Source organism: Diceros bicornis, chromosome 26 (assembly GCF_020826845.1).
Source record: "Diceros bicornis minor isolate mBicDic1 chromosome 26, mDicBic1.mat.cur, whole genome shotgun sequence".
NCBI classification, from domain to species: Eukaryota; Metazoa; Chordata; class Mammalia; order Perissodactyla; family Rhinocerotidae; genus Diceros; species Diceros bicornis.
In genome coordinates this window covers 13643206-13667472 of record NC_080765.1, presented here as the reverse complement: position 1 = coordinate 13667472, position 24267 = coordinate 13643206, and the positions used below count along the sequence as shown (strand labels likewise).

General features: G+C 45.2%; 1 protein-coding gene across 6 annotated transcripts in view; it reads left to right on the top strand.

Moving 5' to 3' along the window:
• Positions 1 to 23515, top strand: part of SUN1 (Sad1 and UNC84 domain containing 1) — a 60481-nt gene extending 36966 nt beyond the window's left edge. For all 6 annotated transcript variants that reach the window (XM_058569456.1, XM_058569455.1, XM_058569451.1 and 3 more), the window contains 14 exons: positions 284 to 382; positions 915 to 1008; positions 1901 to 1959; positions 2106 to 2251; positions 2733 to 2972; positions 6458 to 6544; positions 7880 to 7923; positions 9436 to 9571; positions 11612 to 11866; positions 12488 to 12572; positions 15690 to 15805; positions 19125 to 19292; positions 21253 to 21345; positions 21754 to 23515. In XM_058569456.1, coding sequence (XP_058425439.1) covers positions 284 to 382; positions 915 to 1008; positions 1901 to 1959; positions 2106 to 2251; positions 2733 to 2972; positions 6458 to 6544; positions 7880 to 7923; positions 9436 to 9571; positions 11612 to 11866; positions 12488 to 12572; positions 15690 to 15805; positions 19125 to 19292; positions 21253 to 21345; positions 21754 to 21867 — 1736 coding nt within the window. In that variant the 3' untranslated portion in view covers positions 21868 to 23515. The remainder of the gene's footprint in view (positions 1 to 283; positions 383 to 914; positions 1009 to 1900; positions 1960 to 2105; positions 2252 to 2732; positions 2973 to 6457; positions 6545 to 7879; positions 7924 to 9435; positions 9572 to 11611; positions 11867 to 12487; positions 12573 to 15689; positions 15806 to 19124; positions 19293 to 21252; positions 21346 to 21753) is intronic.
• Positions 23516 to 24267: the final 752 nt, after the last annotated feature.

Here is a 24267-nt window from a genome sequence, read left to right as displayed (position 1 = left end):
TATAAGGGATATCTGCATTTTACATTCTAAGTATCTGCAGGCAGAAGTGAATGAAAACTATTCAAACATATAGCAGGGTTTTCATAAGTTAACTTTAGTTTCTTGCTTGGACTTAAAGTCGTTTATTTTATTTTTTTCTTGAGAAGAAACTCTTGACTTACTGATAGGAGAGAATTTGGTAAAATGCGTACTAGAGGGAGTTTCTTGTATTGTAACCCTGGTGAGCTGGTTTTCTGGTGTGTGTGCGAGTGTGCCCCTCCCGCACACATCTTGTCTATCGCAGGTCACTTCCTGATGCACACGCTGCAGAGGCTGGGAGCTGCAGGATGGTTTGTGTCGAAGACGGTGTTGTCCGTTCTTTGGTTGGCCATGGTTGCTCCAGGTGGTTATTTTGGCTTTCTATGTTAGCATTCTCTCCAAGGCTTTTGGCAGTTAAGCTCATGCAATAAATGATTTACCTGACCAAATAAAAATTTAATTTTAGGTTTATTAGCTTTGATCCTTGATGTAACATGTTTCATTCTTTATTACTTAGAAATGCTAACATACTATGCTTTTAGTTGCATGAGCATTCTTTGTTTCTCTGGTTGCTGGGTTCTGTGTGAGTCTAGTTGTTTTACTTTAGTTGAGAATGCATGGATTTGGTCTTCCCTCTTTTGGTTCTTGTCTCGTGCATTTATCAGCATTGCATATTGCTTTGTGGCTTATGTTCCTGTGTTTGAGTGCCTGGATCTTCCTCCCTATGACTAGCATCACCTTAAATACTTCATCCCTAACTTCCTCTTAATCTACTTTCAAAATATCTGTTAGTAAATGTCCTTGTGCTTCTGGCTTGGCCTTCACAAAAGCAGTCCATTCAGGAGTTTGGTCTTCCTAGGAACACTTCCTTAGTTGTCTGATGTTTTCTCTCCTAGGGAAGGCAGCCTCTGGAGTAGTCTGGTGGCTAGGGATTGGATGGTACCAGTTTGTTACTTTGATTTCTTGGCTGAATGTGTTTCTTCTTACAAGGTAAGGAAATTAATATCATGTCAGCTTGGTGTTTTAAAGAACTGGTTTTATGCTAATAATGATTCAGCTTGTATTTACAGAGTTTTTATAGTTTGGTATATTAATGTATTGCATTTATATATCATTTTATATTTTACAAAGTGCTTTCATATTCTTATTTAATTTTTCTCAACCTGCTCCTGTGAGAAAGAAAAGGCAGGTGTCATTTTTAAAGAAAACAGCAGTGTGCGGAGGTTAAGCAATTGTGGAAGGTTACACAGCTGGGAACGGTGTGGTCAGGACTGCAGCCAGAGCCCTTGACGCAACTCAGTGTACAGTTCCCATGGCCCAGGTTACTTCAGTGGGCCGTGACCAAGGGGCTAGTGACCCAGGTCCTTTTGCACCCTTCCTGTAGCCCCCAGCATGGCACCTTGCGTATCCATAGAGACGAGTTTGATTGTTAACATGGGCTGGGAGACACCATGTTATAGGCAGGTTCTCCTGCAGGTAGATGCACACCTTGTAGATAAAACTGTAGCTGCATTTCTAACACTGTGGACTTCTGTTTTAAAGTGGTGGGTTGAGGGGCCGGCCCCGTGGCTTAGCGGTTAAGTGCGCATGCTCCACTGCTGGCGGCCTGGGTTCGGATCCCAGGCGCGCACTGACGCACCGCTTCTCCGGCCATGCTGAGGCCGCATCCCACATACAGCAACTAGAAGGATGTGCAGCTATGACATACAACTATCTACTGGGGCTTTGGGGGGAAAAAAATAAATAAATAAAATCTTTAAAAAAATAAATAAATAAAGTGGTGGGTTGATTTTGTATAAAATTATCTAGAGAGGTAACAGAGAATGGTGAACCCTGCCTTTCACTTGTTCCAAGTTAAATGTTTTTCTTTTTAAATTCCTAGGTGCCTTCGAAATATTTGCAAGTTTTTAATCTTGCTCATTCCACTATTACTTTTACTAGGTAAGTAAAATTTGACTTAATTATCTTAGATGATTAATATATATGCATACATATATGTAAATTAGTGAAAGAATTGAGCATTTAAATACAGGTTTGAAAAGCAGTGTGTGTACATGTGTGGACAGTTGTGTTTTCTCTCCCTCAAGCTGCAGGTCTTTCATTGTGGAGCCAGGGCGATGTCCTCTCATTGCTGCCGGTGTTAAACTGGATGCACCTGTACAGAGCACAGAGGCCAGATGAGCCCAAGAACATGCTCACACCTGACCCTTCTCCCCTGACCCAGCCTCTGGCGGTAAGCGGTTAGATGCTCTCTGACCTGGTGCCGTACGTCTGTGTTCCGCAGAGGATGCCGTCATGCTCCTCTTGAACAGAGTAGTTAAGTCGGGCGCCTTGTTTTTTTTTAATATTTAAATATTTTTAAATGTCAAATAAGCAAGTCTTATGGCTCCTTAAATGTTCTGAAATAGTTCAAATAATGAATATTTAAAGTAATCTCATTAGTTAATTTTAATTTAAAAAAATAATGGTATTCATTACTTTCGAAAATATGTATAAAGAAGAAAATAAATAGCACCCATAGTCTGCCACTACGGAAAATCACTAATGATGGACATTGTCGTGCATTTTCCTTAGGTGTATTTGTGTGCATTGTAGGTGACATTTTGCTATAATACTCTGTTTGTAATTTTGACTTATCCTGTACTTAAGGTTATATGATGCTGGGTTTAATTTCTCATTTGCGTTGTCACTGGAGCTTCCTCTTACTGTTTCAGGGCGGTGACGAGGCTTTTCGCTCCCTTCGGATGAGCGAAGTCGAAAGGCAGATGACCCTTCTTTCTGGACAGTGTCACAACCATGATGAGAAGCTCAGAGAACTGACAGTTTTGCTTCAGAAGCTACAGGCACGGGTGGACCAGATGGACGATGAGAGTGAAGGGATGTTGTCCCTGGTTAAAGGTGTGGTGGAGCAACATTTAAAGGAAATCCAGGCCGCTGGACCGTCTGGCTCTGCGGTAATGCCGAGAAGTTCTTGAATGTTTTGTTTTCCTTTTGGGGGACAAGGAACAGGAAAGGCACTGCAGTGAGAAGGGGTCGTATTTCTAACTGTTGGGAGCAACATGCACTGAGGGGTGGTGTGGTTTCCTGGCACCTGCCAGCGACCAGGAGCTGTGGTACTTTGACACCACCAGAGTGGGTGCAACCTTTGGGGCTGGGAGCACACCGTGGATGTGGGGGCTGAGGGTGGGGATAGAGACCCTGTGGGTAACAGCACAGGTGGGGATGGACTGCGGCGGGAGAAATAGGACCTTTTATGTCCTCTTCTACCAATTGTCCCTAGCCTGTATTTTAATTTGAAAATAGATTGAACATAATTCAGTGAAACTTTACTGGCACTGTCAACAGTGATTTGATTTGCATTTCCTATCAACATTATTTTGAAAAGTTCAAATCTGTGCTATAAAATATCTCAAGATTGTGAAGTAGTACGAGTAACTACTGTTCCGTATGGAACCACAAGCCTCTGTATAAATGTCTCGTTTATTTGATATTCTCAAGGGAAGCATTGTCAGTACACTTTCCTCAAAACTGAGGTTTATTTTCTTAAGTTCCAAAATGATTTAATTTAGGCATTTTGGATTGAAATCTTTAAAACACGTATTCACCCTTGTCTCAACAGCAAGCTTGTCCCTGATGTCCCTTGTCTCAGCAGAGAGCCCATTGCCCACGCAGCTGTCCATGCCACCGTCCAGGAGGGACCCTCAACTCCCCTCCCTCCTAGCGTCTCAGCAGTCTGCAAGGACCCCTGAGGGCTCCCTGGGCCCCACACAAAGCCGGTCCCGCTGTGCTCTTGAGCAGGCCTGACTGCTGTGTCTGAAGCAGCCGTCCCCCGGGCCTGGCTTCTCTAGTGAGCCTGCCTCGACTAGCTCACCTGGGATTCTCCCTGACCAGACTGCGAGCGCTGGCTCAGCCCTCCCGCCCCCTTACTCTTCTCTTCCAGCAGTGCCAGCACTTAGCACTGTTGATACTGCTGCTGTTTAAATTGCTGTCTTCTACACCTAGTAGGGGCTAAAATGAATACTTGTTGAATGATCAAATCTTTTCTTGACTCTGGTGTAGCCTAAGGTGCATCTGTTACTGTTTCCATTGTGCTGTGCTGATGGTGTGCGGGCTCCTGAGGTTACAGGGCGTGGGCGCACCTTCCCTGCACGGCCCACATCGCCATGCTTGAGTTTCCCTATCTGCTCCCAGTCCTTGCATTGGTTCCTCAGTAGTTGCTTATTTTCGGTTTCTCAACCATCAAATTGACATGATTTCAGTAAGAGCCAGTTAACACAGTTAGGTTTGTTCTGTTCCCATTGGCCGTTTAACAGCTCTGGAGATGGAAATGGGCGTGAAGGGATAAATCTAAACTTTGCAGATATGGAAGGGTTGAAGCTAGTCTGTCTCAAAGGCAGAGGCTGGTTTGAAAAAACCAAAATAGCTGGAGTACTCTAGGTGGCAGATTACTGGATTCTGTCCCGTGGGCAGGAGCACAGAGTCACTGCGGGAAGTGCACGGGTCTTAAGGAGCATCAGCTGAGGCAGCCTGAGCTATTCTCACCCACTGCAGGGGCGATACGGTGAGGAATCCTGAAAAAACAGACAAGGAGTGGTGAGCTGGCAACCTCAGTCAGGGTGTATTTACCCTCTCTTGTAAAGAAAACAGATGACTGTTCAAAAAAAACAAGAATCAGTTTATCTAGTATTGTGTACACTAAATTTTATTAGTGTAATAAATGGGCTCATTTTAAAATTAGATTGTAAATTGGGTTAGTACAGATTTAGCCCCTTCTTCTATGCTGTCTTCCAGTGTTTACCTGTATACAGGTATGATCATGATGTCGTCTTAGTGCAGGGCAGCATCCTAAACTTCCTTCTGAAGCAGCCACACATTGGTGTTAAATATTTTAACTACCTGATAGTTGGCAATCTGCTATCTTTTCCCTTGAGCTACGGGCATGTATTTATCTTATATATCCACATTGTCCAATAGAGTATGCCACTAATTGCATATGGCTATGTAAATTTAAATTAATTAAAACTGTAAAATTTAGTTCCTCACTTGCACCAGCCACATTTCAAGTGCTCAGCTGCACATGGGCTGGTGGCTGCTGCACTTGAGAGCTCAGATCTAGGGCCCTTTCATCGTGGCACAAAGTTCTGCTAGGCTACGCAGTTAAAGACAGGAGGAGGCGGCAGTGAGGAAGCTTACAGCCCCCTTGAGTGGCTGACCTTTTTCCATATCAGTGCCCTGGGTTCATCTTTTCTTGATGTTCATCCCTCTGCTCTGGTTCATCCTATTTTTTAGGTGAAATTTTGTAAATCACAGAGATTATATTTTGGAACGAGATGAGATATAAAGATTTTATTTATTTATTTTTTCCCCCAAAGCCCCAGTAGATAGTTGTCTGTCATAGCTGCACATCCTTCTAGTTGCTGTATGTGGGACGTGGCCTCAGCATGGCTGGAGGAGCGGTGCATCGGTTCACACCCGGGATCCGAACCCGGGCCGCCGGCAGCCGAGCGCACGCACTTAACCGTTAAGCCACGGGGCCGGCCCCGAGATGAGATATAAACTAACAAATGAAACTCCTCGTAATAACAGCATTGGTTACTCTGTCCTGTCTTCTGACCTGGACGTTGGCTGCTCAGGTGCACAGGGCCCGTCTGCATTGCTCTCCCTGACTGTTGCCCTTGGATGATGTGACAGGCATTGATTTTTCTAGAGCTTCCCAGGGAGCGGGTCTGATGATCTTAACAGTAAGATAAAACTACAGAGTTTTACCTTATAAGAATTGCTGAAGAATTGGTGGGGATGTGTTGAACTCTTATTTTCCAGCAGTTAACTTATGTTGAAAACCTTGGTCTCCCCTCACTCGATGCTGTTAATCACTGCCCTCACCCAGCCAGAAGAGGAGCTCACCTACCCAGCTACTTAATTAATCACTTTAGTCACCTGATAAAGTCTCTTCTGAAGGATGTTATCAAGTGTTGTGGGGAAATGTTCTGATGGGTTTATGTCTGTGTCTCTGTCACATATTTCGTGTGACTATGCGGTGGTTGGGAGGGGCGAGTGCATACTGTCTCTTTATCCATGGCTATTTTCCCTAAATCACTAAACACACTGGGTGCCTAATGAGTATTTGTTGAATGAATAGTAATTGATTTGCTTCCTACATAGAGTGTTTTCCAATAATTCCAGGACTTCTTAATATTCTCATGTAACTAGAAAAGCTATTTGTGCATTTTAGCACAGGCTTAAGATCTGTAAAGTCAGAGATGAAGATGAGGACATTATTAGTGGATTACTCCCTCCAGAGTGCTCTGCCAAGTTGTGACCAAATAGTTTCTAATTTGGGGATATTCTGTGTCAAAATAACTTGGCCTAACTTGCCAGGTTTTTGTTTATTTGTTGCTTAACTTTCTCTACCATTTGTCCATTCATTTTTCTTTTCAAGACTGGCTATATGACTTTCCACCAAGATCATGAATTGCGCATCTCAAACTTGGAAGATGTTCTTGGAAAAATGACAGAAAGATCTGAGGTATGCATTCTGACCTTTTAATTGTAGCCCCAACAAAGTGATTTCCTCCATAAAAGAAAGTCCACTGCAGTTAATGTTTCCATGATCCTTGGCCTCTAAAGGGCTTCTTTTAGGGTATTTGCTGCCATCCTTTATAAAACTGAAAAAAATACTTTGGACTCTTCCCTTTTTCCCTTGGCGATTCCATTTTATTGCTTTAATGTTTCATAGGTGTGTCCAGCTCACCGGTTCCAAGGAGTCTTTTGGAGGGGGAAGCCTGAGCCCAGGAGCAGCCAGGGCACAGAGCAGGGCTGTGAGAGCGATGGCTCTCCAGGGTCCAGTCAGCCCTGGACTCAGATCTAGCCGTGCCCGGCTCCAGGGTCCCTGTTTCCCCTCAATGTCACGCAGCCTTCCACAAAGTGACATTGTCTTTAGAGGGAGAATGAAGGACCGGCATCTTTTGACAGACAAAATTAATTTTCCGGTGGAAAAGTCGGTTATTATTCAGAAGTTGGTAAAGGCAGAGGAAGGAGGCCAGGATGTTTGTGCTGGTCTAAGCCCTAGAGGTTATGGAGTGCTGGCTTCAGGTTCCCTGCATCATGAGTGCTGAACGCCAAGCAGGGCATATTAGAGAGGGCGTCTTTGTTGTCTGACCTCAGGGTTAGACGTGGCATAAGCCTTTGGGGACCTTGGGACGGCTGCCATGTTCTGACCATGTCAGAATCAGGCAAGTTCAGTTGGTTAGTTGATCAGATGTTTCCATGGTACCGAGGGGAAGAGGAGGGGCCCAAGGAAGACGCTGGCCTCTTGCTAGGAATACAGCACGAGTTCATGTGCTCGTGTGGTCCCATGGTGTGCTGGGAAGATCCGGACCTCGGTTAAATTGTAGTTTGAACAGATGTGGTATTCGACTTTGTGTTGTCCGCTCCTCCGTCTTCAAACAGACCATGTTAATAAGTTATATCTTCATGTGTAAATTTGTCATTTCCTTTTCCTTGTCCTTCCACATTTAAAAAACACTTCCCAAAGGTGGTGGCAACGTTCTGCTTCTTGGCCTGAGTGCTGGTTACAGGACCTGCTTGATTTTGAAAACCCATCAAGCTGTTCCTGTGTGATTTATGCCCCTCTCTGAGTATATGTTGTATGTCTTTTACAAGTTTACTTTGAAAGATAAGATAAACACCCCTCATCTCCAGCCAACAGGCAGGTCTGGACTTTGAATTAAGGGGAGAAAAATCCCAGTTAAATATATGTAGTTATATATATATATATATATATATATTTAAGTGTATAATTTTATGAAAAGCTAGTTATATAACTTGTATATTTAAACAGATTGTTTCTCATACTTTTTAGGCCATCCAGAAGGAATTAGAACAGACCAAGCTAAGAACAATTAGGTAGGATAATTTCAAATTAATTACTACTTGGTCTTCTGTGTTTCTCTCTTGTTGTGTGGAGCCGCAGCAGTCGTTAATGAGGGGACGCTGTTTGCACCTGGAGTCACTGGGCCTTGTAGGTGGAAACATTCCGAGCTGTGTATCTTTCTGGGAGACCCTTTGGAGCCCCCCCCCGAGGACAGAGTGGGGTCTGAGGGGCTTGTTACTATCCACTTCTCTTCACGTGGCACCCCCAAAGATGGTGGTGCCCCCCTCTTTGGCCTGGAGAGACTCACCACTCAGGTGTGCTTGGAGGGCCCCCTCGGGGCGCAGATGGGACGGGGCCCACGTGAGAGCACATGTCACAGTGGAGGGTAGACTTCTGTGACTGGACCTCTGCTGGCACCGTTGACATCAAAGCTCAGGCCTTGTCCCCGCCCCAGCAGCCTTTCCAGTGGGAAGACCCCTGCCTTCTGAAATGGGCAGTTCTCACCAAGGCTCCAGCCTCCTCCCTTCCGCAGCAGTGGCCCTGCGCCTCCTCTGCCGGGTCTTTGCCATCTGAGCAGCCTGGTCCCGCAGCGGTTTGCTGGGGGGGGGGGGGGGGGTCCTTGGTTCCTCACCACCTGGGTTGTGTTTCTTCTGCACACCTTTCACTGGATCCACAGGGGCTCTCCACACGTGTGTGTGCACACACTCACATCAGTCCTGACCCTTTCATTGCCCCATTGATGCCTGATCCTCGAGCCAGGAGGCCCAGACGATGAGCTTTAACTTCCCATTTCCTGTCTCTGGCTCCTGTGCATTTGTGTAGAACCTGTATCACAATTTCAGCTCCCGTATGTCCTTCCGTAAGGATGGGTGTAAGTGTGAGAGCACATTCTGCTTTTCTTTCAGAGCCTTCATTTCAGTAAAAAGGGGTTTTCATAGGCTATTATGAGCTCCTAAGATGTGTATCCCAGAGTGTACTTTTTTGAGATATGAATTGTTGGTGTCTCAACAACTGTACCTGCCTATAAGCCAGTGTAAATGTAATATCACAGAATTTTATATTATAATGTATAGTTCCCATATAAAAATGGAATTATTAAAGCAAACCCTGAAGCCATACAGTTTTAGTTCAGTTATCCCTTCCATTAGAATGAAAAATTCATATTCAGCTTTATAATGATTATATATAAATACTGTCTCATTTCTGAAGTCTTTTTATAATTTTAAGGAGATAGACACAGTTTTTAAACATGAAATAGTTTTGAGAGGTCTTTCACTTACCACTGAAAGAGCCAGTGTTGACGGCATTGGGTGGTCTTGCCTGAGTAGGTCTCGTGTCTGTGTACATGTGTGTGCATCAATGTGGAAGAAGTCTCTGGGGTTTTGGCTTGAAACTGGCTTTACATTTCCATGTTAACGTAGGACAAGTTGATATATTTACAGTGTTGACTGACCTGTGAATGTGGTCAGTTTCTCCTTTGTGTTTATTGACTGCGTTTTCTTGAAGCACTTGTGACTTATTTCCTCCTCACGTTGATTTCGCAGTGGAACTGACGAAGGGCAGCACCTCCTTTCTGTTGTGAGGCATCTTGAGTTGGAGCTGGGTCATCTGAAATCAGAATTGTCAAATTGGCAGCATTTGAAAACCAGCTGTGAGAAGGTGGATACAATCCATGAAAAAGTAAGTTTCCTTGGTTTATCATAGAAAGTAAAAGAACACTTGAGTTGATGTCTAATGTTTATTGTTTAATTTCAACTTCCTTTAAAAATTTTATTTTACTAGAAAATTTTAAACATTTAAAATAACTAAAAATTCAACTCTCCTCGGGGCCAGCCCCATGGTGTAGCAGTTAAGTGTGCACGCTCCGCTGCTGGCGGCCCAGGTTCAGATCCTGGGTGCGCCCTGATGCACCGTTTGTCAGGCCATGCTGTGGTGGTGTCCCATATAAAGTAGAGGAAGATGGGCACGGATGTTAGCCTAGGGACAGTCTTCCTCAGCAAAAAGAGGAGGATTGGCATGGATGTTAGCTCAGGGCTGATCTTCCTCACCAAAAAAGAAAAATTCAACTCTCCTTAAATTTCCCCCATTCCAATAACATGTTAACACCTAGGTATGTATCATTCTATGCTTTCTTTCTGACCATAGCCACATACTAACATTTACTTGGGGATGGGCTATTTTTATGTCTTTTCACCAAAGTAAACTCATATTGCACTCTGTAGCTTTGCTTCCTGTCGTGACATATCATGGACATTGTTTCAGGCCCATATATCCTTACGCAAAAGAGGAAATCTGGACATTTATAGCTGCGTGAAAATGAGAAAACAAACATTTGAAAGGCAAATCATAAGTCAAAGTCAGATGGTAGATTGGGAAAAAGGATTTGTAATACATATGATAAAATTATCTCTTGTGCAAAGAGCTCCTAAGGGTGGCAGGAAGAAACTCAGTGGAAATAATGGCACAGCATGTGAGCAAGTGATTCAGTCTCACTAATTGGTTTGTGGATTAAGATGAACAACCGTTCTTCAGTCCTCGTTGGCAAGAATGGTGACAGTCACATCCACTGCTAACTTGGGGAAACAGGCTTCCTTGTGGCTGGCGGCATTCTGAATGCCTACAACCTTCTGGGGAAAAAAATCTTAGGATATGAACCACTCTCAAAGACACACACTCTGGGCCGGCCCTGTGGCTTAGTGGTTAAGTGCACGCACTCCGCTACTGGCGGCCCGGGTTCGGATCCCGGGTGCGCACTGACGTACCGCTTCTCCGGCCATGCTGAGGCCGCGTCCCACATACAACAGCTAGAAGGATGTGCAACTATGACATACAACTATCTGCTAGGGCTTTGGTGGGAAAAAAAGGAGGAGGATTGGCAATAGATGTTAGCTCAGAGCTGGTCTTCCTCAGCAAAAAAGAGGAGGATTAGCGTGGATGTTAGCTCAGGACTGATCTTCCTCACAAAAAAAAAAAAAAAAAGACACACACTCTTTGAAGCTAGCAGCCACACTCTTGGGACTCCTCCTGCAGAATGGAAGCACCACTGCAGACGGACATGAGGAAAGTGTGCTGAGTGTTGTGAGGTCAGGGCTGGAGGGGCCTGAGGCTGGGGGTGGCCAGAATGTCCCTGGCTAGGGGAGAGGTTGACTGAACGGTGGTGTCAGAGCTTTTTAAGTGACTGTTAGATCTGTGGGCATATTATAGAATGCTGTGCTTTTTCTTGTGCTTCTCCCCCCTCCATGCTTTATGAAGCAAGAAGAGAAAGTTACATACGTAATTGTAGGTGTGTGTAGAAATAATGCACATGGACGTTTCTAGCAAACATAAAGGTACATTTTAAGTTATTTATATGACTGTTTCCTTACCAGACTGGATCTGAAGCAGGGGACTCCTCCGTCTCTGCACCTCACCCCCAGGCGTGCTTCATAAGGGCTTGCTGAGGGGCACACGCAGGCGGACAGAGGGACAGAGCCTCTTTCCTTCCTGTGTTTGTGGGCAGACATTTCATCTATGCCATGCCCTTTTCTATTCCTATTCTCTTTAATGTATTCCAACATTTTTGGAGGGGTTCTGAAGGGAAAAAGTTGTGTCGCATTTACATTATGGATTTTGAGAAGCTGTATGATAATTCCCAGATATCTAAGGTGATAGAAGTGAAGAGTTGAAATGATTTACTTAAAAACTGTGAATTCACATTATATTTACTGATGTTTTCACTAGGTGGATGCTCAGGTCAGAGAAACTCTAAAGCTCATGTTTTCTGGTGACCAGCAAGATCGTTCTCTCGAATGGCTGCTGCAGAAATTGTCTTCTCACTTTGTGAGCAAGGATGACTTACAGGTTTTATTACGAGATTTAGAGCTGCAGATACTGAAGAACATCACCCACCATATTTCTGTGACAAAACAGATGCCAACTTCTGAAACTGTAGTATCTACCGTGAATGAGGCAGGGGTTTCAGGAATAACAGAAGCGGTAAGTTGATAATGAGAAATATTTAAAAGTCATGTTGTGATGAAACTGATGATCTAGTTGTTAGGCTAGCCGATTCTGATGTCTTGTTCTAAGAATGGTCTCAGGGATGTGGTTATGACATAGAATGCTTAGTGCAGCGCGGTGTGGAGAAGTCATTGCTCAGTAACTTTTAGCTACTGCTGTTGTGATGAAGCTACTTCTTGGGGGTACTTTATCCTTCATTAGTCTTTTTGTCCCAAAGATCCTCTCTACCTGGGTGGCTGCATACCTTCTGAAATGACACAAACATTACATGGGTAATGCAGTACCCAGCTACAGCTCCTAACTCCAGTCCCCGTGTCATCCACATTTTGTGGCCGCCAGGGGGTTTCTGGTTCAGAGCAGATTGTGACTATCTGAGCCCTGGGAGGAAGGCTGACATTCTCCACCTCTACCTGGTGGCTCAGCAGGCAGGTGCAGGGCTGAACTTGGAGGTGCTGAAGCACTCCCATGCCTGTTATCCCCAAATATCGTTCACTGAAAACATGTTCTGAATAGAAATGTGGCCTTTGTGTCATTAACGCCTGTCTTTCTCCCCTCTTCTGGTGTCTGGTCTTCTGCTTCTGTGCCTGCTCCATCCAGCAAGCACGCATCATTGTGAACAACGCTCTGAAGCTGTATTCCCAAGACAAGACTGGCATGGTGGACTTCGCTCTGGAATCTGGTGGTGAGTAAGGAGACTCTTAATTGCTGCGTGAAATGCCCACTTGAAAAGCTGTTCCCTACCCCACTTCCAACAGCAAGGAACTCGTTAGAACGTGTAAAGATCTGAGAGAGTGCCTTATTCTAGGCGAGTCCTGGAGTTCTAGTTTCAGGTACAGTCAGGGTCTCTCCGGAACAGTGGTTCTTCAGCTTTATCGGGGTTTACCACCACAGAAATACGGGTTGGTTATTTATTTATGAACTTGTATGTTGTAAAGTTGTTTTTTTTTTTTTTAAGTATAGAAGTCTGGTAAAGAAATTCATACTGGGCAGCATTTTTCAAACTATGTTTCCCAGAACACTAGTGTTCACTGTCATGTGAATACGTGTTCCTCAGGCATTTGACGATTGATTGTTTAAATGTCTGCCGTGTGCCAGGGACACAGCAGTGAACCATAGTCCATGCGCTCCGGGAGCTTCCCCTCCAGTGGGGGAGATAGTTAATAGACAGAAAAATAGCCAATATCTGTCAAGAAAAGAAAGCAGACTAAATGAATAGGGTTATGGTGGTGCTATTTTGGTTCCCTAAAGAAGTGAAAAACAAAATGTGGTCCATTAAGTCTGGGAAGTGCTGCGTGTTACATGTACAGAGGCCCCAGACAAGAATTTTCAGGGCCAGATGTATTTGAAAAATCAGAATTGTGGCTTAGTGGAGTACTGTGGTCCCATACCTTCCATCACCAGACCCTCGGTGACATCTAGGCCCCCACACCCATCACACATAGGAACATTTTTGTGGAGAGGTAGGTGAACATTCACTACGTGAGACACATCAAGGCTATAAATGACATGTCCGTTTAGGGAAGGTTTTGCCACCATATATGTTACAGTAAATCTTGGTTTTCTGAATTTTTATTATTTAGGAATTACAGATGAGGGCTAGTGGACTAACATCATCTCTCTCAGAAGAAAGGAGTTTCTTAATACACTTTAGTATATTAAAGGGCTGCAGAATCCTCTAGGAGGAGTAGTGATTTTTACAACCCCCAGTCTGTTTACTTTACCTTATCCCAGTAGTTTAGGAAATCTGATGTCAGCCTTGAACGAGTGTTCTGGGTCCAGAACCCAGTCCCCGTCAGCTCTACAGGCTGGTCTGGACTCCTGCCATTCACTGTCCTATGGGATCTTAACGTGGTGGACAGGAACTGCTGTCCCATGTAAAAACCACCAAATCCTTCCAATGTTAGAGACAAGTCAGTAAGGCTATTAACTGTTCTCAGTGTATATTTTGTTTAGAATGACTTTTTTAGAATATTAAGTGATTTTATTTACGTTTTGAAATTCATTGATTTCTGAAGAAATCGTTTTTAATTCAGAGACATCAAATGATATTTTAACCATTCAATTGGGACCAATAGTTGTCACTATTTCTTAGAAGCATAATTAGGGCCGGCCCCGTGGCTTAGCGGTTAAGTGTGCACTCTCCGCTACTGGGGGCCTGGGTTCGGATTCCGGGCGCGCACCGACGCACGGCTTCTCCGGCCATGCTGAGGCCACGTCCCACATACAGCAACTAGAAGGATGTGCAACTATGACATACAACTATCTACTGGGGCTTCGGGGAAAAAGGAGGAGGATTGGCAATAGATGTTAGCTCAGAGCCGGTCTTCCTCAGCAAAAAGAGGAGGATTAGCATGGATGTTAGCTCAGGGGTGATCTTCCTCACAAAAATAAATGAATGAATGAATGAAACCGCAAGGACATGGGGCCCAACCCTTGTATTTAAAAAAGAAAAAAAGAAGAAGCATAATTAATCCTTACAGGTTTGTATATCATTAATTCAGAATTTTGATAATCCTGATGAGGCTGAACTGAAAAGGTTCTGTTACTAAACAAAGCATTTATCGACTCTTTATAAGTTTAAAAAATGAGTCACCATATTTAAGACGACGCTTTTTTTAGAATGAGAATAGGGTATTTTAAAAAGATAATTCAGTGGTTTGGAAAGGCAGGTCTGTTGATCAGGTGGATCAAATCACTTTGTTTTCTTGTTTAAAATGTAAATTCCCCCGGCAATCCCCTTCCCCCATTAGCGGATGGGAGGGCTGCAGGTGCCTCTTGGGATACAAACTTTTCAGGAGTTTTATTATTTATTTATTTGTTTGTTTTTATCTTTAATTTTTTGTTATTGCTTCCCCTACTGACTTGTTTGTTACAGCCTGCTTTGGCACCAACATCCTGTCTGCCCGATTTCCTGTGGAGGGGCAAACTGGACTCTTTTTTTTTTTAGTTCTTCTTTTTTATTATTGAGATATAATTCACATAACATAAAATTCACCATTTTGAAGTGTAAAGTTCCTTGGTGTTTAGTATATGCATTATGTCGTGCAACCATCACTGTTATCTAATTCCAGAATAATTCTGTTACCTCAAATAGAAACCCGGGACGTGTCAGCAGGCACTCTCTGTCCCCCCAGCAGTGGGTCACTGTCATAATGTTATATCACTTTGGCTCATGAAGTAGGCCCTCTAAAAGGTCACCTGCTAGGTGACACTGGGGCCTGGTGGGATCATTATTCTTTATTTAAAAACATGAACAAAAGTTCATTTAGCGTCACTGTCCCTGTAGTAGCAGATAAGGGGCTAGGGGGAAGCCAGTATTTTAGGAATCTTTCCAGTTCGATAGGTACAGATTGTGTGTCCTAAAGCAATTGCAAAGTACTAACCTGAATTTGGGAAAAGTAAAATTAAGAATGGGGCAGGTGTTAAAGCAGAAGGTTCTTTTACAAGTTAAAAACTTGGGAATTTTTACAAAATTTCAAATCAGTCCCTAAGATGGGTACTGACATTGCTCCCAATATCAAACATCCCCCCTGGGGGCCGGCCCGGTGGCGCAAGCGGTTGGGTGCGCGCGCTCCGCTGCGGCGGCCCGGGGTTCGCTGGTTCGGATCCCAGGCGCGCACTGACGCACTGCTTTGGCAAGCCATGCTGTGGCGGCGTCCCATATAAAGTGGAGGAGGATGGGCACGGATGTTAGCCCAGGGCCGTCTTCCTCGGCAAAAAAAGAGGAGGATTGGCGGATGTTAGCACAGGGCTGATCTCCTCACACACACAAAAAAAAAAACGTCCCCTCTGCTCTCAGGTGGCAGCATCTTGAGCACTCGCTGTGCTGAGACCTACGAGACCAAGACAGCGCTGATCAGCCTATTCGGCATCCCGCTGTGGTACTTCTCCCAGTCACCCCGCGTCGTGATCCAGGTAAGCGAGTGCTGTCACTGTCACCGTGAGGGCTCCTGACTGCCATGGGGCTGGGGAGGCCTCAGGCATAATCAGAGGCTGGTTTTGACCGATTTAGTGATATGTGTTTTGTAGCTTTATTAAGGTATAAGATACACACAGAAGAGTATGCAAATAAGTGTACAGCTCAGTGAATTTTCATAAAGCAGACACATTTGTGGAACTAGCACCAGACAAAGAAACAGCTGTCCCAGCACATCTAAGTCCCCTCTGGTCCCCTTCTGGCCTCGCAGGGCGACTTCTAGTACCATCAGGTTGTTCAGCATGTGTTTTGATGATGTGCAGGTGGGGATCACGTCTTCACCGTGTTGGTGGTTCCTGTCCTGTCTGTCAGGCGTCCTGATGTGGTGAGCGGACGGTGCTCACTGTCCAGCTGGAGGGCACCCCCAGGGAGATGTAGGTTGTGCTTTTCTCCAGTTTTCAGAGCGATGGCACAGGTGGGGACAAGCACATTAGCCTGACAAGGAAAACCCTCCCTTTCCAGCGGTCCTTACTGGGCACTCACCGCTGACCGGGCACTCGTCGCCCCTCTCTCTGGGAGCAGCACTGCTTGTACAGGGCCTTATTCTACGCAGTTGGTTGTACCGACTAAAGGACTAAAGGATGAAGAATTTAAATTGTCGGATACATTTACTTTACCTTGGTACTAAAAAGCTGCCTTATCTTAATGACATTTTTTGAAGATAATTCAAGTAATTTCTTTTATGTGAAACATCCACATGATAGCTATCTTTCATTTAAAAAAACACAAGTCCAGTCTTAAAGAATTCTTGAATTAAGTTGAGCATTAAGTAAGTATCAGTCAACTTAAGATTTCGGATCCTCTGATCTGTCCTGATAATTGTCTTGTCCTTGGTTACCCAGCGGAAGTGTCTGAGGCGCACGACTGCTGGCTCTCCTTCAGTCGTCAGTGCCTCTCAGATTCTCCAGGCCGTCCCGAGAGAGCCATTGCAGGCAGGTGCAGACTCTGCCATGCACACCAGCACAGCTTCTGGCATGTGGCCTGCGGTGCCAACAGGACCCTTCACGAGTTGCCTCAGGCTGCACCAGTCTGCTCTTTGCCATAATATGGTTCAGAGTCTTGATATTCTTTTTTTTTTTTTTTTGCGAGGAAGATCGGCCCTGAGCTAACATCTGCTAATCCTCCTTTTTGCTGAGGAAGACTGGCCCTGGGCTAACATCCATGCCCATCTTCCTCCACTTTATATGGGACGCTGCCACAGCATGGCTCGCCAAGTGGTGCGTCAGTGCACGCCCGGGATCTGAACCGGCGAACCCTGGGCTGCCGCAGCAGAGTGCACTCACTTAACTGCTTGCGCCACTGGGCCCACCCCAAGAGTCTTTTTTTTTTTTTTTTTTTTTGAGGAAGATCAGCCTTGAGCTAACATCCATGCTAATCCTCCTCTTTTTGCTGAGCAAGACCGGCTCTGAGCTAACATCTATTGCCAATCCTCCTCCTTTTTTTCCCTTTTTCTCCCCAAAGCCCCAGTAGATAGTTGTATGTCATAGTTGCACATCCTTCTAGTTGCTGTATGTGGGACGCAGCCTCAGCATGGCCGGAGAAGCAGTGTGTCGGTGCACGCCCAGCATCCAAACCCGGGCCACCAGTAGCGGAGCACGCGCACTTAACCACTAAGCCACGGGGCTGGCCCCCGAGAGTCTTGATATTCTTGACATTCCCCAAAACATCCCACTGGTCCACAACACTGTCACCACTGTGCTGAGTGGATCTGGTGGTTGGGATGTAGCGAGTACTTGAGACCTTAGGTGTACGCGAACAAGAGAGTGGGAGACCAGCCCACTCGATAGGGTTCTCTCAGGAGAAACCATACAGTGACCTGAACGGGAAAGGTGAATATAAGGAACTGTTAACTGTGATGGGACTGTAGGAGAGAGAAGTAAACAATCGAGGAATGGCAGACATAAGGATCAGCTCCTGCTCCTACTCCTATGACTGAGGCAGGGCACCCGAGATGGCGTCTTCCCAATCCAACCCCAGGGCTCAGATCCAGACCTTTTTGTAGAGGGCACAGCCATGGCTCACTGCATGGGGCCACACTGGTGGAACTTGCCAGAAACCCACCCTCCAGGGTGCTGGGGACAGCTGTTCACATGAGGTGACTCACAAGAGGCACTCTGCTTCAAAAAACTCCCGTGAGGGATGCCAGGAGCAGCTGCAGCATCCCTCCAGCCCCTTCTGTGGACAGAGCTTAATCTTTGGGCTGGTGAAGGGAAACTGTTGAAAGGGCCCAGATCATTTTCACAGGGCAGGCCAGAGGGTGAACTTGGAGCCGAGAGGCAATAAGGCAGTAGCTGGCACAGAGGATACACCGGAAATGAATGTGGGCACGTCATTCCATCTTTCCTTTATGAAAACATGAATAAATATGCACGTATTGTCGTGTCCTCGCCCCTTTCCCTCCTGCTTTCTCTTACAAGGTGGCGTGCTGTGTGCTTTGCTGCCTTCACTTGGCGTGTTCTGGTCAGCACGCATAGCCACCCAGCTGCCTGACACCTTCCTGCAGGGTGTCCCACAGCTTATTCAGTGAGGCCCTATCCAAAGGCACATGGCTCCTCTTTTGCTATTAAAAGTACTCTTGCAATAAGTATCCTATGTCTGTGTCATTTTGTATTTTTGCCAGTATATCTTAGGGATAGAAGTGGGATTACCAGGTCAGAGAGTGAATGCATAATCAGTTCTGCTGGATGTTGCCAAATGGTCTTCCTGAGGTTGTCCATCTTGAGGTGGACCCGCGCTGTATGTCCCAAGGTTGTCCATCCTGACGTGGACCAGCAGTGTATGTCCCGAGGTTGTCCATCCTGACGTGGACCAGCAGTGTATGAGATAGAGCGTGCATTTCCGCACAGTGTTAACAGATTTTGTCAAACTTTTGGGTTGTTGTCAGTTTGTTAGGTGAGAAGTGGTAACACTCTGTCCTGTACATGTGTGTTTCTCGTTTGTCATGTGAGTGGAACATCTTCTCGTATGTTCGAGGACCATTTACATTTACTTTTCTCTGACTTGACTGTGTGTTTTCCCACCTTTCTCTGAGCCCTGCTACCTTGACTTTCTGTGCTGGCCATTGTGACCCTTTGGGATTTAAGTTGCACACCCCTTTCCCCAGTCTGCCTTTTGATTTTGCTCATGGTGATTTTTACCACACAAAAGTTCTTTTATTTATATTCCAACATTATAAGTCTTTTCTCTTATCGCTTCTGTTTTTTCAGTGGTTAAGAGCCTGTTCAACTATTAAGTTTTAGTACTTTGCCTTTTCCCCAGCCTGACATATATCCAGGTAACTGCTGGGCATTCAAAGGCTCCCAGGGCTACCTTGTGGTGAGGTTATCAATGAAGATCCGCCCGACCACCTTCACACTGGAGCACATACCAAAGACGCTGTCACCCACGGGCAACATCACCAGCGCCCCCAAGGACTTCACAGTCTACGTGAGTGTGCTTGGTCCCGGGAGATGCCAAGAGGCACTCTCTTCCCCATCCCATCCTGGGAATTTCCCAAAGATGAGCCTGTAAAGGCTGATGATGTGAGTGTATTTGCAGGGGGTAGCTATCTGTCCTCCCTCTGCCCTTTAATACTCTTGAGGATGCAGATGAAATGTTGAGGGGAATATTCTATTACTTTTCCCAGGGAGGGTAAAAGGAGCGTGTTAACTGATGGTCCAGTTTGTGTGTGGTGCTGGACAGATGAAAATAAGCCTGCCTGACCTGGAGAATTTTATTCCATCTCTCTGGTCTATTCAGCTGTAAAGACACTTCTGACAACGGTATGGTGTTGAATTTACAGAAAAGAATAAGGAAGATGGAAAAACACGACCTAGAATCCCAGCACCTAGAGAAGTCACCATGAATATTGTAGCATTTTTTGGTCTCTTCTTTTTCCCTTTAAAAAATATAGTTGAGACAACACAGTTCATAAAATTTTGTTTCCTGCCTTAAAAAAACAAATTTACGGGGCCGGCCCAGTGGCGCAAGTGGTTAAGTGCGCACACTCCACTATGGCGGCCCAGGGTTCGCTGGTTCGGACCCCGGGCTCGCACCGACACACTGCTTGTCAAGCCATGCTGTGGCGGCATCCCATATAAAGTGGAGGAAGATGGGCATGGATGTTAGCCCAGGGCCAGTCTTCCTCAGCAAAAAGAGGAGGATTGGCAGATGTTAGCTCAGGTCCAATCTTCCTCACAAAAAAACAAAACAAAAACAAATTTACCATAAATATTTTTCCATGGCGATTAACTCTATAGACACATCTTTCAATAGTAGCATAAAATACCATTGTATCACTAAACCTTTATTTACCTTACCTGGTCTCCTATAGTTGAGTATTTGAATTTTCCGAGTTTCAGGGTAAGTGCAACATCTTCCGTTATTTCCTTAGACGAGACAGTCAGAGTGGCATTGCTGACTCAAAGGGTGTGGAGAGGGCATGAGCATTTCTGTCAGTGTATCAGAGAAGTGTGATTTATCTCATGGTCCCTTTCTCACTGAGTCCTCTTTCTTTTAAACTCCGCCAACTTGGTAGGTGAAAACATTGTAACCTACATTTCTATGTATCTCACGTGTGTTTCTCTTCTTGTAGATTCTAGTTCTGTTTATATTCATTTATCTTTTGGGATCTTAGTTTCCTTATGAATATTTGAGCTTTTTAATGTATAACTATTAATCACGTCATTCCGTTAAGGTACCACTTCCCTGTCAGTCTTTATTTTATATTTAGCTTCCTCTGCTTACTGCCTGTAATTCCTTCCGTGGATTTTCATACGTAGGATGTCCTGTCCCATGTGCAACAGACATTCAAGTAGTCACCTCTATTTCCTACTGGTTACTTTTTATTGTGGTCAGATACACATAACATAACATTTACCCTCTTAACTACTTGTCAGTGTGCATTTCAGGGGCATTAAGCACATTCACATTGCTGTGCAGCCATCACCACCATCCATCTCCAAAACTCTTCATCTTCCCCAAATGAAACTGTCCCTATGAAATACTGACCCTCCCCGCCCCTGGCACCCACCCTTCTACTTTCTGTGTGAGTTGATCTCCTCTGGGCACCACATTCTGCTGACTGTTCTCATTTCCCACGGGCTCATCGGGTATCCTGGGTCTCCACTTTGGAATGTGGAGAGCAGCAGTGGGCCATACGGGTACCGAGTGTGGTCTGTGCAGTCGGACAGTCATTCTCTGCCGCTTGCCCTCTTTCAGCCTCCAATTTCCTCAACTGTATAATGGGAGGAATAGTACCTCCCTCGTAGGGTTGTCATGGATTGTGTGAAGCCTTCCCCAAGAGAGAAGGCCTTATCACCCCTTCAGTGGCCACTTTCCCAGCTCAATCCTAATTAACTCACTGTCTCTTTTCCATTATTTACTGACTGTATGGTTTTGGTTTCAGGGATTAGACAATGAATATCAAGAAGAAGGGCAGCTTCTGGGACAGTTTATGTACGATCAAGAAGGGGAGTCGCTGCAGATGTTCCATGTGCTGGTAAGGACCTGTGCGGTCACACCCGTCTGTGGGTTCCTGAGTCCCCTGGCCTTCTCTCGTGTGACGGGACCTGGAGACATTAACAAAACTGTCTAGAGTGTGTGAGGGTCAGCCTCTAAGAAAAGTGCATCTGAGCTCCCCAGCTCTTCTTTTCCCGAATGAACCTTTTTAGTGTCTATCTTGCTCTGCAGGAACCTGTCTTCAGGTACTGAAATGGAAGGTACATCTCTGGCTCATAAGGAGTTCTCAGGTTTACCTGAGCTTTGTGTCCTATGACAGATGACTTAGTTCATATTGAAAAACAATTTCCAACTTCGCTACTTCCTCTCAAATACAGTAGTTGGGGAAGTGATTGGGCTGGGGGTATTAACATAAAATAAGTGTGATTCCCCCTCCCCTCAATTTCAGAAAAGACCTGAAAGAGCTTTCCAAATTGTGGAACTTCGGATTGTTTCCAACTGGGGCCACCCTGAATACACGTGTCTTTACCGGTTCAGAGTCCACGGAGAGCCTGTCGAGTAAACAAGCCACTACTGTTCTTGTACATTTTGTATATACTGGGACAGCCTGAAACACTGGAATCCTTCCTGAATGAGGCATGTAGAACAACAGGATCACATCACCCCTTAAATAAATGTTACAACTGCCAGCAGGAGGACGTGGACATGGAAGCGGGGAAGGCTCTGAGCCCGGCTTGCTGTTCTGTCCACAGAAAACACTGCATGTTGAGTACTTGGGTTCCTGGAGATCCGTCAGCCGTGGGCGATCTCTGTGGAAGTCTACTCACTTTGTTTTGGAGATTTGTTTTTGAACGTAAAGCTCTTTTTATTTTCTTGACATCAGGAACAGAGCAGATGAAGTTAAAATGTTTGAAGTGTTCTTGAAGCTTTGATATTTAGCCTTTGGCAGCCCTTTTAAAGGACTTTTGGGGGCAGATATATTACAGCTGTTCAATCCAGCACACATTTCTTTCAGGCAAAAAGTGTCACCAAATTTCAGAACTCAGCACTCCTTTCCTTTAGGATGTATTTCTCCTTTATTCAGCACCAGTAGTTGTTTTAAATTACCAGGTGGGGAAATAACAGAAATGGGTTTTTCTGCTTAGTCTGCTCCTACTTCTGAGAAGGATTTTCAGAGTCAGGACTCAGTGTGCTAATATCCATTCATTCTGTCGTAGCTGAAGTGAGTCTGATTTGAAGGGGGTGGTCTGGATCCCAACAGACACGTCCGTAGAGTTCTCAGGTGCCCCACCAGGCTCAGCCCCCTGGGCCACCCGGAGGTTTCCTTCCACAGTGTGAATAGGAACCAAGAAATCCAACCTTCCGGGTGTTTTCAGGTTTTGTTTTGAATTTTGCTGAAAAGTGAACACTAACATGCTCTAAATCTTTCAGAGGCTTGTTTTTATTCCACTGATGGTTATCAAAGGAGGTTGTCCGGTGCGGCACATTCCTGAAACTGTTGCATTTTATGCTTATCGTTGTTCTCATAGCTGTGCTTCCTCCCGGTGCAGGTGGGGTTTGCCTTGTATTGCGACTGTCGGCCATTCTCACTCACTTCCCAAGAGATTCGTTTGGTTATAATTAATATTTAATATTGACTCTTCATTGAGCAGACTTTATAAATGAGGTGTCTGCAAGGCACGTCAAATGTCACAGATGTTTTACCTTAAAGTTTTATTGGGTTAAGACAGTTTTTTTTGTGTACCATAAATGTTGTATTTTCAGAAAAAGATAAAATGATGGTGCTGACTGGTTTTCTTAAGAGTTTTATGTATATTGCACAACAGTCCTCAAATATACAAAAACTACATAAAGTAGCATTTTTTTCACTCTTAGAATTGGAACTAATGCCTATGCAGTTAAGTTGGATAAAATGTATACAGATGTTTCATATATTACAGGATAAATATATAAATCAAAATTTCTTATATAAAACTAAATTTGGGAGTTGGGTGGAAATATTTTGAATATTAATTTATTTTTAATGATGCAGGATAGGACTCTGTGCAATGTATTTTTGTAAATGCTTTTCAAAATATTTGTCTTTGTTAGTCCTTCCTTTGCTGCCACCAAATTAATAAGATGCTGTTGAAATGTTTAAATAAAGAGTTTTAATTTTTAAAAGTGCATGTGATATTTCAAATGAACAATAAACAGTATATTTCCCTTTTCTCAATTTGCTTTTGTTTCTGCCCGTGGAGGTCTGGGGGAGGAACGACTAGATGTGCCTGTTCTTTCTGCCACGTTCTATGTCACGGGCTTTTTAATGGAGACGTGTCCTCACACAGCTCCCCCAGCTTTACCCTGGGCCATGGCCACCTTACGTGGAGAACAGGCTGCAGTGCAGAGAAGATTGCTTGAGGAGAAACTTGGGAGAAGAGGGGATGGGTCTCCTCGGAGGAGCGCTTGTCCCTGGGCCGCTGTTGCTGAGGGTGGGCGCTGGCACGGCTCCCCATCAAGCCGGAGCAGAGTTCGTTCGCTCCGTGTTTACCGGATGCCGGTGTGTGCCGCACCGCGCGGAGGTCACTGCGAGCAAGGGCGGAGCTGAGGGAGGCCCACGTGCCACGAGAGAAGGGGCTGGGCAGCCCTCTGAGGAGGTGACACTGGGGGTCGGGACAGCGGGAGGAGTGACGCTGAGGAAACGCTGGACGGGGCAGGTGGCAGGACTCGAGCGCCAAGGTCCCCGGAGAGAGCGGTGCCCGCGAAGGCTCCCTCCTGCCTCCACCTCCCGTCTGTCGATTTTCAGGGGCAACCGGTTGTCCAGGCAGATGACCCGTAACCGGCTGTTCTCTGGAGGAGCGAGAAGGTGGGGTTCCGCCGAGCCCCGCTGGGGACCCGTCGGGAAAGCGGCTCCACAAAGGGAGAACGTCGGGGGAAGCGTAGCTTCCATTCGTTTCTCCTTTCTTAGAACAAGGGGTGCGCG